The sequence below is a fragment of the Bubalus bubalis genome, chromosome 7 (assembly GCF_019923935.1).
Source record: "Bubalus bubalis isolate 160015118507 breed Murrah chromosome 7, NDDB_SH_1, whole genome shotgun sequence".
NCBI lineage: Eukaryota > Metazoa > Chordata > Mammalia > Artiodactyla > Bovidae > Bubalus > Bubalus bubalis.
Genome location: NC_059163.1, coordinates 36,463,684 through 36,479,874, shown reverse-complemented (window position 1 = coordinate 36,479,874; position 16,191 = coordinate 36,463,684). Strand labels below are relative to the sequence as shown.

At 36.5% G+C, this 16,191-nt stretch overlaps 1 protein-coding gene across 8 annotated transcripts in view; it reads right to left on the bottom strand.

The window, feature by feature from the left end:
- The window catches only part of EPHA5 (EPH receptor A5), a 401,719-nt gene that overhangs the window by 31,259 nt on the left and 354,269 nt on the right, over nt 1-16,191 (bottom strand). For 6 of the 8 annotated variants that reach the window (XM_025289995.3, XM_025289991.3, XM_025289994.3 and 3 more), the window contains 2 exons: nt 2,919-2,980; nt 1,765-1,974 (listed from right to left, as the gene is read on the bottom strand). In XM_025289995.3, coding sequence (XP_025145780.1) covers nt 1,765-1,974; nt 2,919-2,980 — 272 coding nt within the window. Of the gene's footprint in view, nt 1-1,213; nt 1,520-1,764; nt 1,975-2,918; nt 2,981-9,863; nt 12,149-16,191 lie in introns of those variants that run through there. The other 2 variants (XM_044945835.2, XM_044945836.2) reach the window with 2 other exon arrangements.

Sequence of the window (16,191 nt, the reverse complement as noted above, 5' to 3'; positions counted from 1 at the left end):
ATCTTTGCCTTCCTTCCCCCTCCTTCTCCACTAGCATAACACATTTACACAGATCTTGACAAATTCACTTTATACATTTATTAATAACTAAGACACCAACCAACCATACTGGGAACAGATTTTTCTATAAACTCAATCTTGTTTAGGCCAAGTTTATTAAGTGTAACTCTAATCCCAGGAGAATCCCTACTTGAGGTTTCAGTTAACAGAAATAATGACAATAATAATTAGGTCTAGAACACAGGAAAATCCCACTAATTAATTTATTGATTTATTAGGCTGACCAATGGAAAGTTTTGTTTGCTTAGGTAAGTTACTCTTGATCTTAAGCATAGTGTAATCCTAATGATCCATAAATCACAACACAATGAAAAAAAAACAGCCTTATAATCTAAAATAGACTAAAACAAGTAATTTTAAAGCATTGAATTAAATTAGAAAATGTGAACATTTAGCATAAGCGATGTCAAAAGTATTCTGTATTGAAACAAAAGTTAACAACATTGTATATATAGTGAAAAAGATATAATGATAAATTCCTGCCTTCGTAAGATGTTTAAACATTGAGGATGTTTTGATGACCTTCAAAAGATTTAGAACAAGTTTAGTTTATTATAAGGCATTAAAACTCAAGAAATGTAGTACATAGACTGCCCAGGAAATTCTGTTCCATCATTACCCATAGTTTTCTACAGAAAGAACTGTCAATTGTATTACAATGATTCAGGAAGCAATTACTTTGCTGGAAAAGGGTGTTGATTTATGCTCATTTTGACAATATGATTTAGTGACCAATTTTCCATAGAAGCTGGCTTAACAGTTTACATGGTATAAAAGAAAAGCAATTAGGCATTAAAATACTTCCAGTAAATCAAAACTTTCTGAAGGAATAGCTCTTTTATTCCCTATCATGTGAATATTTAGAATTTTATATTCTAAATATAATATTTATATTTAGATATTTAGATATTTCTATACTTGTTTTATACATGAACAAGTATATATACACATGAACCCTATATATAGGGTTTATGCTAAAGGACTGATGTTGAAGCTGAAACTCCAATACTTTGGCCACCTCATGTGAAAAGTTGACTCACTGGAAAAGACCCTGATGCTGGGAGGGATTGGGGGCAGGAGGAGAAGGGGACGACAGAGGATGAGATGGCTGGATGGCATCACTGACTCGATGGACATGAGTTTGGGTGAACTCCGGGAGATGGTGATGGACAGGGAGGCCTGGCGTGCTGCGATTCATGGGGTCACAAAGAGTCGGACACAACAGAGCGACTGAACTGACTGAAATGCTATACATGTTTACATATTCACATACAAAGCATATTAATATATTCAGATACATAATATGAGCACATATTAAATGCATACATATATTGTATGTTAATATATGTATATATTTATTACTTTTAATACAGGACATTCTTTAACTTTTACATTTAATACTCTATATTATTTTTATCAGTTGTATCGACTCTGAACCCAAACTTTTTATTTTCAGTATCTGTAGAAAAAAAATAAACAATTAAGACTCATTACATGAATACTTAGCTTATCTAAGTTTAATATTTGAATTTTCTGACATCTAACAAGGAAATTATTTGGACTTTTTTAGCCACCCTCTCTGTTTCCTCCCTCTTTCTTCCTATATTGGAGGAACTTCTTTTTCTTTTGGCTATTTCTTTTAAAATCTTTAAATATTCAATGTCTCCAGTGTAGTATTTCAGAAGGCATTCTGTTAGATCTTACCCTTGTGGTGTAGGCTGCCTCAGGATCATCTTCCAGTACCCTGGAAAGCCCAAAGTCAGACACTTTGCACACAAGGTTACTGTTGATTAAGATGTTTCTGGCAGCAAGGTCTCTATGCACGTAGCCCATGTCGGAAAGGTATTTCATTCCTGCAGCGATGCCTCTCAGCATGCCAACCAGCTGGATCACAGTGAACTGCCCGTCATTTTTCTGTAAAGATTATACAGAAATATTAGTCCTGCAACACCTACCACTGGGGAAAGATATATAAGGATCTTCCTTCAATCCTTAAATTAATACATACTACTACCAAATTCACATTGCAATTTCTATCTGAAGGAGAATGGAAAAAAATTAAGCAATAGACAGTAAACCTGATAACTCTATCAGTTACTAAGTGTATACAAAGTGTCCTCTACTCAGTGAAAGGAGATGAAGGCTTTGAAAACCGTGAACCAAAATCCTTTGTATTGCTGCTCTTTTCTGCATTGTAATTCCTTTCTTAGTCATCAGAATAGTGTTTACATCACTCCAATTTAGTGCCTGCCTTGGGTTAACACTGCACATTTTAGAAGTGATTTAAAAGAAGCTGTTTGGATAGGCTTTGGGGTAAAGAAGTGGCCAGAAGAAATAAGTGAGATTCTGCAGTAGCAGATGAGGGAGGGAGGGACTGAGCAATGACCAGGAGAATGTCAGTATTTCTGGGAGGCTTGCAGGCACTGGATTTGGTGCAGACACACCGAATAAGGCTCAACTGATGCTTATTTTGAAATAAAGGAATGATGTGACCTTAAGGGGCTGATAAACTTATGTTTGCAGGCCTGATTAAACCTGTAGACTGGCAACCTTTCACCTTCAAATGGCAACAGCTGTCATTGATTAGAAAAGTGAAGCAACAGTGGCATTAGTTACCATCATAAGAATATGACAGGGGTCCAATGGTAAGGTAACTAATGCCACTGGATTTGTATAAGTTTCAAGCCAATTTTCAAGCCAAAGTTAATTTTTGTAGTACAATATCCTGAGTCCAGATATTTCTATTTAAAATTTAGCTTTAAATTTTAAATAGAAATATTCTATTTCTATTTCTCCTTCAACATCACAGTCAGTATATAAATAACACTTTCAATGGTTGCATTTATATAAAATCTTACCTTTAAAAATGTATCTAAAGAGCCATTTTCCATATACTCTGTCACGATCATCACTGGTTTACCTGAAAAGAGCACAGTGGTATAAACTGCTGCTTTTTTTATTTTGTAGTCTTATCTAGGAAAAGTATGCATACTAAGTCGCTTTTGTCATGTCCAGCTATTTTGCATGCCTATAGCCCACCAGGCTCCTCTCTCCATGAGATTCTCCAAGCAAGAATACTGGACTGGATTGCCATGCTCTCTTCCAAGGGATCTTCCCGACTCAGGGATCAAACCTACGTCTTTTGTGTCCACCGGAGTTGGTAGGCAAGTTCTTTATCAGTAGTGCCATCTTTACCTGGAAGTTTTCATTTTTGTGTGCAAATTATATATATATATAAATATATATATATATATATATATATATATATATATAAAACTGTCCTCTTTGAGTAGCAAGTAAATTCCTGGCATGATGATATCTTAGCATATGCTAAATGGGGTCAGAGAGAAGACAGTATCACAAGAATGATAAAGATTGACATTTAAGATGAAAAAAATTTCAATATCAAAGTCCATTTGTGTAGAAAATGAGTTTAAGGATGAATTTCATTTTAATAGAGGTAATGATATGAAATGCCAAATAATAATATCCAGGAAACACATTCATTTTTCTCACAAGTTAGTTCAGTTGCTCAGTCGTGTCCGACTCTTTGCGACCCCATGACCTGCATGCAGCATGCCAAGCCTCCCTGTCCATCACCAACTCCTGGAGTTTACCCAAACTCATGTCCAATGAGTTGGTGATGCCATCCAACCATCTCATCCTTTGTTGTCCTCTTCTCCTCCTGCCTTCAATATTTCCCAACATCAGGGTCTTTTCAAATGAGGCAGCTCTTTGCATGAGGTGGACAAAGTACTGGAGTTTCAATTTCAACATCAGTCCTTCCAATGAACACCCAGAACTGATCTCCTTTAGGATGGACTGGTTGGATCTCCTTGCAGTCGAAGGGACTCTCAAGAGTCGTCTCCAACACCACAGTTCAAAAGCATCAATTCTTTGGTGCTCAGCTTTCTTTACAGTCCAACTCTCACATCCATACATGACTACTGGAAAAACCACAGCCTTGACTAGACAGACCTTTGTTGACAAAGTTATGTCTCTGCTTTTCAATATGCTGTCTAGATTGGTCATAACTTTCCTTCCAAGGAGTAAGCGTCTTTTAATTTCATGGCTGCAATCACCATCTGCAGTGATTTTGCAGCCACAAAAACAAAGTCAGCCACTGTTTCCCCATCTATTTGCCATAAAGTGATGGGACCGGATGCCATGATCTTAGTTTTCTGAATGTTGAGCTTTAAGCCAACTTTTTCACTCTCCTCTTTCACCTTCATCAAGAGGTGCTTTAGTTCTTCTTCACTTTCTGTCATAAGGGTGGTGCCATCTGCATACCTGAGGTTATTGATATTTCTCCTGGCAATCTTGATTCCAGCCTGTGCTTCCTCCAGCCCAGCATTTCTCATGATGTACTCTGCATATAAGTTAAATAAGCAGAGTGACTATAGACAGCCTTGACGTACTCCTTTTTCTATTTGGAACCAGTCTGTTGTTCCATGTCCAGTTCTAACTGTTGCTTCCTGACCTGCATGCAGATTTCTCAAGAGGCAGGTCAGGTGGTCTGGTATTCCCATCTCTTTCAGAATTTTCCACAGTTTGTTGTGATCCACACAGTCAAAGGCTTTGGCATGGTCAATAAAGCAGAAATAGATATTTTTCTGGAACTCTCTTGCTTTTTCGATGATCCATCAGATGTTGGCAATTTGGAACCAGTCTGCTGTTCCATGTCCAGTCGCTAAGAGTCGAACATGACTGAGCGACTTCACTTTCACTTTTCACTTTCATGCATTGGAGAAGGAAATGGCAACTCACTTCAGTACTCTACCCTGGAAAATTTCATGGACAGAGGAGCCGGGTGGTGGGCTGCAGTCCACAGGGTCGCTAAGAGTAGGACACGACTGAAGTGATTTAGCAGCAGTAGCAGTACCAGAGTGGATTGCCATTTCCTTCTCCAGGGGATCTTCCCAACCCAGGAATCGAACCCAGGTCTCCTGCATTGCAGGCAGATTCTTTACCAAGTGAGCTATGAGAGAAGTCCACAATAAGGGAAATGAAGCCTATCAATTATGAAATGCACTATAATTAATTTAATGGCATTGTCCAGAAAGGTACCTGTATTTTACTTGAGAAGTGACTAAATAATAACTGTTTTGGCACAGGGACCTACATGTCCAAAGTTCCACCAGCCACAATGCTGGAATATTGAAATGTGCTGCTATACGAGACATCACTCCTTCATCTGTCTGATTTCAGGAATTCAGAAGTACTCGGAGATGAAGCTGAGTAGGCATACAAAAGGGACATGCAGGTAACCCTGTCTTCAGCTTTTTATCAAACAGTATGGAAGTATTTTTAAAAAATTATAGGTATTAGCACCAAAGAGTGTGTACTTACTGAACACCAGCTCTGAACAAACTAGAAAAAGGGCTACATTTTCAGGAATCAGCCTGCATTTCAGGAATCTGCCCTGTGAAGCTCTTTGTCTTTCATTTACAGAAATCTGCTGAGGGCATTGTCAGAGTTTAACTGGAATTGGAAGAACTGAATTCCAGCAGATATCTAAGGGATATGGTTGAAACTTTCTTTCATCAGCACCTCTCAGTCCCTACCATGTGAGAACTGAATTCCAGCAGATATCCAAGGGATGTAGACGAAGCTTTCCTTCATCAGCACCTCAGTCCCTACCATGTGAGCAGATGCCTTGTCCATCAAAGTGAAGACTTTGTCAATATCTACCTTTACCTCCTCTACCCCAAGTCTTTTACGATTACAGTACCACCTCTATATTACTACAACACAAACTTCAGTTTCCTTCTGTTCTCTTTTTCTAGAATTTCTTCTTTGCATCTATCCTCTAATTTTTTAGACCCTCTTCTTACAGTTATGGGTTAGTGTAAATATTTATTATGGCTCTCCCAAGGTCTCCTGAGCAGGAGTTGGATAAATCCTTATGTAAAAAATCTCTTTCTTAGGCAAATTTGTTCCTTAAATTCAACTCAAGTTCACTGAGCTTAGATGAAAGAATTCACAATCTAAAGAGAATGAACTGATCATAAACCTTACTGTTATTAAATAGTATATATTTGGAAACAAAAAAAATGGCTACTTTTTTAGGGAGTTAGGCACCTGGTTTCTCTCCTATAAAGTTTTTCTGGGGTTCATCACCTAATTTTAAAAGTTTGGGAGAATGGCATTGAAACATGTATAATATCATGTATGAAACGAGTCGCCAGTCCAGGTTCGATGCTGGATGCTTGGGGCTGGTGCACTGGGACGACCCAGAGGGTATGGGGAGGGAGGAGGGAGGAGGGTTCAGGATGGGGAACACAGGTATACCTGTGGCAGATTCATTTCAATCTTTGGCAAAACTAATACAATATTGGAAAGTTTAAAAATAAAATTAAATTAAAAAAAATAAAAGTCAGATACATTGTTTATGATGGTGTAGGTTGTATTTTCAATAGCAAAAGTGTTATTTGAAAAATATGATAGGGACCTAAAATGCCTCTCATATTTCAGAAAATGATGCTACTGCTGCTAAGTCACTTCAGTTGTGTCCAACTCTGTGTGACCCCATAGATGGCAGCCCACCAGGCTTCGCCACCCCTGGGATTCTCCAGGCAAGAACACTGGAGTGGGTTGCCATTTCCTCCTCCAATGCATGAAAGTTAAAAGTGAAAGTGAAATCGCTCAGTTGTGTCCGACTCTTCGTGACCCCATGGACTGCAGCCTACCAGGCTCCACCGTCCATGGGATTTTCCAGGCAAGAGTACTGGAGTGGGTTGCCATTGCCTTTTCGGTCAGAAAATGGGGGAAAAGCAATAAAAATGCATATTTGCAAATAAGCATGCCCTTCTTTTCTTGACAAGAATAAGAAAATTCATGAACCATCCGATTATTTTTTTTGTTTGAGCCATTTTAATGATAATTATATTTAGTTTGGCTTATGTTTTGTCTCAGTTCCTGCTAGCCTGCAAAGATGACATAGTAATAATTAATGTGGCTTACTCTAACCATTGTAAACTCAATAAAATGGTATAAATCATTTTCCATTATCCAGTTGAAGTACAAAGAGTAGATTGGCCAATAATTTTGAAAGCATATTATAAAAAATCAATATAAAAAGAGCTCATAAAGCATGTTAAAACATGATTTTAATCTGAGAGTGGAGTTTTTATATTACTTTATGTTATTTACTAAGGACCCAGTTCAGGCAGAGTCTAAGCAGTAATAGAAACAGATTATTTGAGGAATTTGCCTAGGTCATATTTTATCATTTTGTATTCATAATCATAAAACAGCTACAGTTTGTTGATTTATGGAGCATCCACTTCTTACAAGTCATGATATTAATTTTAACTGTCATCAAGATTGTGTAACACTGATATTACAAATGAATCTTTTCAGAGAGAAAAAGTGTGGCTTAAAAAGATTCAATATATTACCTGAGTTGATTAGTGCAAGTTATAAAAAACAAAGCTGGGAATCAAATTCAGGTCTACCTATGAGAGCTGTTTTCCTTCCCTCCACACTATGATGCCTATAATTTCCAAATTTATTTTAAATTTCATTTTAAAACTTAAAAGATACTCTTTTGTGTTATATTAAGTTTGATAATAATGACTGTGCCACACCATCCGGCTCATGCATAAATGGTAGATCCAGTGGGAATGCAGTTGCTCTCAATAAATAACATATTCTTACAAACAATCATTACTTATGGATGCTCCAAGCATTTGGCAGTGTTCAATAGTGAAGTGGATAGGTCTTGGGTTCTATAATACTTATCTGAAGAATCTAAAGTGTTCAAACCCATAGAAAAATAAAGCAGAATGGTGGCTGCCAGTGCTTTGGGAAGGGAAAGGGGGGATTTCTGTTTCATGGGTATGTAGTTTCAATTATGCGAGACAAGAAGTTTCTAGAAATTAGCCATACCACATTGTGCTTACAATGAACAAAACTGTACTGTGTAATCTGCACTTAAAATTTTAATAGGGTAGATATCATGATATATGGGTTTCTCTTGTCACAATAAAACAAAACTTCATCTGCTGCCTTACTGATGTTTTTTTGTTGCTCATGTCCAACAAAATTCAAGAAAGGAGATAACACATCATTTTTTTTAAAGCAGTCTCTTTTCATAAGCTATCTCAAAATTAGGTTAAACAAACTTTGGGGAACGTTGACTTAGCCCTTGTTTTTCAGAGCATGGCCCTTGACAAGTGGCATAGCTATCACCCAAGAGAGAGCTTGTTAGAAATGCAAAAATCTCAGAGCCCAAACCAATCTATGTAAACAGAGTCTGCATTCTAGCAATATCTTCAGAGGCACATTATATTTTGAGAAACACTGAAATAGGCCGCATCACAAGAGTTGTAGCTAAATCCAGGCTTATTCTTTTATTTGCATTGATACTAACCTGCTTTTCTGAAACCAGGAGTGCATCAGGAAACACAATGTATCACTTAAGGAGATAAGGGAGCATTTAATTTAGAAACATCATAATTCACTGGAAAACAGCTGTCACTTGGTTTCTCTTAGAAACATTTTACCAGATTTGTAAATAATTAAGAGTAAGCCTATGCTTATAGTGGCCCAGCTGGTAAAGAATCTGCTTGTAATGTAGAAGACAGAGGTTCAATCCTTGGGTAGGGAAAATCCTCTGAAGAAGGAAATGGCAACCCATTCAAGTATTCTTGCATGGAAAATCCCATGGACAGAGGATCCTGGTGGGCTACAATCCATGGGGTAGCAAAGAGGTGGACACGACTGAATGTCTGAGTATATTATTATATTTCTATATCTGTAGTTTTATTTTGCTATGCCATTCTATATATTTGGCTGGTATTCCATTTAGTGCATTAATACTTGTAGCTTCTTGAAATTACTTTTATTTTTATTCCAAGGGAAGCTTGGAATAACAAATATCACAATTCAATTATTAATGGTCAACCAGAAAATGGGATCTTGTGCTTGTAGTAGGAATAGATAATGCTTATTAAGCAGTGGAGTGGGAAGGGAGGAGATCGTATGGGGCAATCAGAACTTAGCAGGGCACTGAGATTAATTCCACTTATAAAATTATGCAATTTTAATTTTGGGAAAGATTATAAAATCAAAAACCTCTATACCTTACCTGAGACAGGAGCATGGAAAAGCTAAAAGTTTCTTCTATTAAGTAGAAATTTCAAGCTTTCCATAATATCCTCTTTTATTTCAGATTGTTTACATTGATATAAACTTTTTCATTAGCTGCTCATTTATCAAGTTAAAAATGAATCAGAACGTCTCTGACATTAGTGAAGGTGGATAATTACTTGTGAACTCAGAGATTATCAACTTTGTACAGGAGCTGAGGAATCTAAGAATTAAAATTGTGACAGCTTTCTTTTATTAATAATGAAATTGACTTTAAATCACAAGGTTTGATTTACTAATAGTCAATCTTTGAGCCAGGAAATCTTTCTTTCTACAGGTATCTATCTTTCTGGTGAGTAAGATTTAGCTTTTATCAGAGACAGCACTTGGAGAAGGAAATGGCAACCCATTCCAGTATTCTTCCCTAGAGAATCCTGTGGACAGAGGAGCCTGGTGGGCTGCTGTCCATGGGGTTGCACAGAGTCAGACACGACTGAAGTGACTTAACATGCATGCATGCATTGGAGAAGGAAATGGCAACCCACTGCAGTATTCTTGCCTGGAGAATCCCAGGGACAGACAAGCCTGGTGGGCTGTTGTCTATGGGGTCACACAGAGTCGGACAGGACTGAAGCGACTTAGCAGCAGCAGCAGCAGAGACAGCACTTGTAAATATCTAATAAATATTTTGTTTATTTATTATACCTCTCTCTATGCCCTTATAATGCAAAACAAGTATCTGGGGGCAGCATGTTGTAGAAAGAAGAACCTGCAAGGTTTGGAACTTGCAAAGAACATTCATGAAAGGACAGGGAATGAATGAGAGGAGTCTGGTAAGAGCTTAATTTGAAGATGTAATAGAATAATAGATGTCTGGCATCCATTCTACTTCAGTGTTAAATTTGTTTATTTCCATCATGGTTTATCCTGATAATGGCTCATAGAATTGTTTCCTTTTGTGAAATGGAAGATATAAAATCGAAGCATACTCATACTGCAAACATCTTCATTTATACTTTCAGGGTCCAATCTTATACAACTGGATGCTTATAAGCTTCTCAAAAGTAACTTGTCCACAATGGAACTACTGATTACCAACCACAGTCTTGCTCCTCCTGAAGCTTTCCCCATAAATGGCAATTCCTTTCTTTAAGGGACTCTGGACAACAGTAATTTAAAATTATCATCGACTCTTCTCTTTATCTCACATTCCACATCTAATTCATAAGAAGCTTTCCTGTGATTGCCTTCAAAACATCTACAGAATTCAACTACTACTCACCATCTTGTTAGATTACTACCCTGATCTAACCCTAATGAGATGTGAATGACTGTAGTCTCCTCACTCTCTTTCCATTTCAACACTGACTTCTACCATCTTTATTCAACATAGCATCCTGACTAATCCTATTAAAGTAGAAATAAGATTCCATCACATCTTGGCTCCAAAGCTCAGATTAAGAGACAGTCTTTGCAGGGACCAAAGTGTTCACATACCATATAAGCTCCTATTACATCTTCAACTTAAGCTTTTACCAGGCTCCTCTCATTCATTCCATTGTACCAACATTGGCCCTGTGGTTTCCATTTTATGGAATCTTCCATTTTATACAAATTCCATTCAAGCCTTGCAGGTCCTTCTTTCTATACTACACTGTCCTCAGATATCTGTAAGGCCCACACCTTCAATTTATTCAAGCATTATTAGACAGATCTTTCTCTAAAATAGAAACCAACAACTCTCAATAGAAACAATCCATAATCTCCTAATTTAGTGCTACTTTTTTTCATTTAATGTATTGTAAATGTATTTGTTTAATTAGTTTCTGTCTCCCCAACTCAAAGGTAAGCTCCATAAAGGCAGGAAATCAGTTTGTTTAATCTCCACTGTATCCTATGGATTAATAAGGATAAACATTTAGTAGGTGATCCATTAATACCTTTTGAATAAATAAATGTTTCTTGTCATATGTATAGTGAATAATGATATATGAAGTTAGTTATGTACACTGCTTAAGAGTTTGGATTTTGGAGTCATATAGAATCATTTTTAAATCTGGTATTGTCCTATGTTATATTTATGATATCAGATAAGGTATTTCACCTCTTTAAAGTTAAATTTTCCTATCTGTAAGTTGAGAACAAATACTATCTTCAGGATAGCATTGTTGTGCACATTAAAGGAGATAATACATAAAAAGTATTAACATACCACATTCTTAAAGTAATGTTAATGATAAGTAGTGGTTATATCCTTGGATTGGGAAGATCCCCTGGAGAATGAAATCGAAACCCACTCCAGTATGCCTCCCTGGAAAATTCCACGGACAGAGGAGCCTGGGGCTACAGTCCATAAGGTCTCTAAAGAGTCAGACATGACTTAGCAGCTAAACAGCAACAACATCCTTTACTTTGAACCTATGTGTGTCTTTAGCTCTGAAATATATGTGTGTGTGGTGGTTATAACTGCTATATGCAAGGTCTTGTGAAAAGATCCTCATGCACTTTCCTTTGTATGCCTTTTAACTTTTTCCCTAAAACATTCATGGTTTTATAGAACAAAGTTATTTAAATTAAAATATAACCTTTATATCACTTTAACTCATTTAAAATTTTTAGATAACTGCAATTTAGTCATTGAGTCATTTAATATTATTATTTTTTTAAACTTATTTTATTGATTTATTTTTGGTTGTGCTGGGATTTGTTGCTGCACAGGTTTTTCTCTAGTTGAGTTTTCAGTGAGTGGGGATTAGTCTCTAATTGTGATGAATGAGCTTCTCATTTCAACGGCTTCTCTTGTTGTGGAGGACATGCTCTAGGGTGCACAGTTCCAGCCTAGCTCCCAGGCTCTAGAGCACAGATTAGTTGTGCCACATGGACTTAGTTGTCCCATGGCATGTGGGATCATCTCAGATCAAGGATTGAACTCATGTCTCCTGCATTGGCAGACAGATTTTTTTACCACTGAGCCATCAGGGAAGCCTAATCAATCCTGCATTTAAAAAAAAAAAAAAAAATAGGGTTAAGATTACCTAATGTGTCTGGTCCTATGACAGACACTAGAGACACTGTAAACACATATCAATTTCAAGAAGTTCATCATGTAGTAGGATAATATATGTATAGAGAGATAACTATGATATAACGGGAAGCAGATAAATGCAACTAGAATTTGTAAGATTGTCTCTGGCTGAGAATTCATTCATTCAACAAATACATGGAATCCTATATGTGCTGAGTACTGATCTAGAAACGGGTGCATGTGTGCTCAGTTGCTCAGCTGTCCGACTGTTTGCAACCCTATAGACTGTAGCCTGCCATGCTCCTCTGTCCATAGGATTTTTCAGGCAAGAATACTGGAGTGGGTTGCCATTTCCTCCTCCAGGGTATCTTTCCAACCCAGGGACTGAACCTGCATCTCCTTTATTGCATGTGGATTCTTTATTTACTGAGCCACTGGGGAAGCCCTGATCTAGCAACCTGGAGATGAGCAAAATAAAACACATGTAGAGCTCGGATGCTTTCCTTTACTCAGCTACTCAACATTATTGAGTAGCTTACTCTCTGTAAGGCAGACAGTGAGGACAGAAGGGAAAATTAAGATAAATCATGCTGGTCTCATGGAGAATGTCTTATTTGAATAATCTTAAAGGTCAAGTAAAGCTGAGGAAAATGGAGAGGACATACTAAGGCTGAATGAAGTATCACCAAGGGGAAGAACAAGAACTAGGTAGAGATTTCTGGAAAAGAAATAGTATATAATGGAGATATGATCAAATTATATCAAGTATCAAAATATATGTATTCTGCTTGATTTGTTTGCTCCTGGTGATGAAGCAGGAGAGAAAAGTGATTTTGTGAAATGTATGAAATGGACTAATGTCCATTGGAAAATACCAAAATGGCAAGACTAGTTTGAAGACTGTTGGAATAGCCCTGGGCAATATATAATAAGGGCCTATAAAATAAAATGGACTTTATAGGATAGAAAATACTATATTTGAAAGATAATTACAAATTTACATAATAAGTCAGAATTGTCCTACAATTTAAACAATTAATTGTCATTGAATGTGCTATCTCCTCAGACACAGAAAGAAAAATAGGGAGACATTTCTTTCATTGTTATCTAGCATTTTGTTTAAAAGTATTAATTTTACAGGAGAACTAAAATATAACTGGCTTCCCTGGTGGCTCAGACAGTACAGAATCTGCCTACAATGTGGGTAACTGGGGTTGACCCCTGGGTCAGGAAGATCCCCTAATGGCAGGCAACCTACTCCAGTATTCTTGCCTGGAGAATTTCATGGACAGCCAGGCTACAGTTCATGGGATCACAAGGAGTTGGACATGACTGAGTGACTAACTCACACACACACACACAACTATGAATAATTCTAAGACTTAATTGAAATATTTATTCAATTTTGATAATATTTCCATGGGTGAGAAAAATAAATCTTAAAGAACAAAGAATGCTACAGTGGATAAATTATAATTTCCCTCTTAAATTTTGTTTCCTGAATCTATTTAAATAGTAAAAGCAGGCTCCATGTACGTTATATTAAAGCATCTTGCATTGCAAATAAGTCAATTAAGCCAGGAACTGTGGGTTTTTACATCATTTGTCATAAGGCTTCTGTAGAATATATATCTGTTTATGATGTGGCCTGTTTAACAACAAATCACAGAAGGAATCTGAAAGAGAGCCCATGTTTCTAGCAGGTGGGGTAGTAATACAGGAAAGAAGGTTCATGATGGCACCACCCTAAGCAGTGCTACTTCAGGCTCCCCACCTTTGCTTCAATCAGAAAAATCACAAGATTTAGTTGCACTTATGTCTCATTATCTGTGTGCTGCAGGTTGAGAATAATTGCTGAATAAATTAGCATCAGATCAGAGAGCATGAAATTAAGGACACAAATAAAGTGAGTTGCAACATGGTAAATTAAAAACAAGTTGAAGACTTTCTAGGTTGAATATCAAGAGCTACATTTATTAAGGGGAAACAGTTTCAACTCATATAGAACAAATAAGACAAAGAAATATTTTAAATATTTACATTTTGCTTTACACATATGTGTAGCTTCATGGCAGCAACATCAAAGAGAATATTTGATTAGAAGATTGGAAATGTTAAATCTGTATTTTCAACCACAGTCTTGTTTTTTTAAACTAGACTTTACAGAATTTAAAGATGATCATTTGTTGATGATGACATTTGCTTCCAAAAACAAAGGTCTCAAATGCATATAAAATAGTATATGACAAATTCACTTGTCTTACTTTGAGAAGTTTAGTTGTCTTTTATTGTCTCAGCCAGGACCATTCACATAAAACAAGTTCTGTAATAAATTAAGGGTCTATAAAAGTAGGTGAATATTAGTTTTAATAATTTTTGGATCTTGTCTAGTATTATCTGATGGTTTCTCTGATGGCTCAGATGTTAAAGAATCTGCCTGCAGTGCAGGAGACCTGGGTTCAATCCCTGGGTTGGGAAGATCCCCTGGGAAGGGAATAGCAACCCACTCCAGTATTCTTGCCTGGAGAATTCCATGGACCGTGGAGTCTGGTGGACTACAGTTCATGGGATCGCAAAGAGTCGGACACAACTGAGTGACTAACACTATTATTATCTGATGCATTTACTTAAATAGATTAAAATAAATACTTATTCACTAATACAATTATCTTCAATTTTATTCACACACACAAACATATCTTAATTTCATCTGCATAAAATTTTTATAAGGTAGGTATGATTTTTTCTTTTGTGTGACATTGAGGCTCAAAGTTTTAACTAAAGTGGCATGGATTGGTTCAGGTTTAAGTGTAATGGGTTAACATAAATATTTAGGATATTTCTGCTTCTTCAAGGAGCAAATATTTTTAGCCAGGGAGTTAAAAATATATATGCAAGACAGAAAAAAAATAAATAAAAGATCTGAATAAGAGGTTTGGACCCAGTAAGGAATACTGCAGAAATTTACAAAAATCCTTACATTAGCACAGTGTTCAAAAGAAGGAGAGATTATTTCAGGGTTAAGTGATGAGGAATTATTTTGTGGAGTGGTGATGGAATTTGAATAAGGTTTTGTAGGAACTGCAAAGGTAGTTAGGTTTCAGAGAAAGAGGCAATGTAGGCAGGGTAACATATCAATTAAAATGGATTAGTAATGACATGGATATGGAGAATTTTAGAGTATAGGAAGAAAGATAAATGGAAAAGTAATAACCATGTATTTATTAATTACTTGCTCTGTGTCATGCCCATTTAAACATTACTTGTAATAATTCAAGTCACCTTCACAACATCACTATGAGGCATTCTTATCCCATGCCATTAGTGAGGAAACTCAGGTTCTGAATCTATCACTAACTTGTGCAAAGCCACATAGTAGTTCATGGCAGAAGCAAAATTAAAATCAGTGGATAGATCCATAGCCCATGTTCTTGATCATTATGTAGTACTGCCTTCTGTGATCATAATAGTGATCTGACACTCTTCTACACATTACAGCTTAACTCATTACAGGATAGATTGGCTGCCTACGTATAGCCATTAGTTTTACATATATCCTTGAGGAAGTCATGGTCAGTGTTTATTTGAGGAAGTGAAATTTAACAGTCATATTAAGGATGAAAAGAAGACATAAAATAAATCAAAGATTTTGTATACTATTATACTGTGACTGTCATTAAGAAGTATGTTTTACAATAGATAGTACCTTTTTTGCATAGCAAATGATTATTCAATCACTGTTAACTCCTGTTTCCACAGCATCTATCCTGGTATATGCTATCACTAATGTCCTTCCAAAGTCCTTCCTCTCACATAGAATATAGCCCTGTTCAAGTTCTGATTTCATTTTACTGGCCCTGTGACACTCTCCCTCAGATCACATTCTAACTTAAAATATTCCTCCCCATTCATCACAGGACATGATTTTTGTAAAATCTTTTATTTTATTCCTTCCAGAAAAATTATTTTATTTGTCTCTCATTTGCCTCTTGCCCCTGCCCCTTACTTTTTTT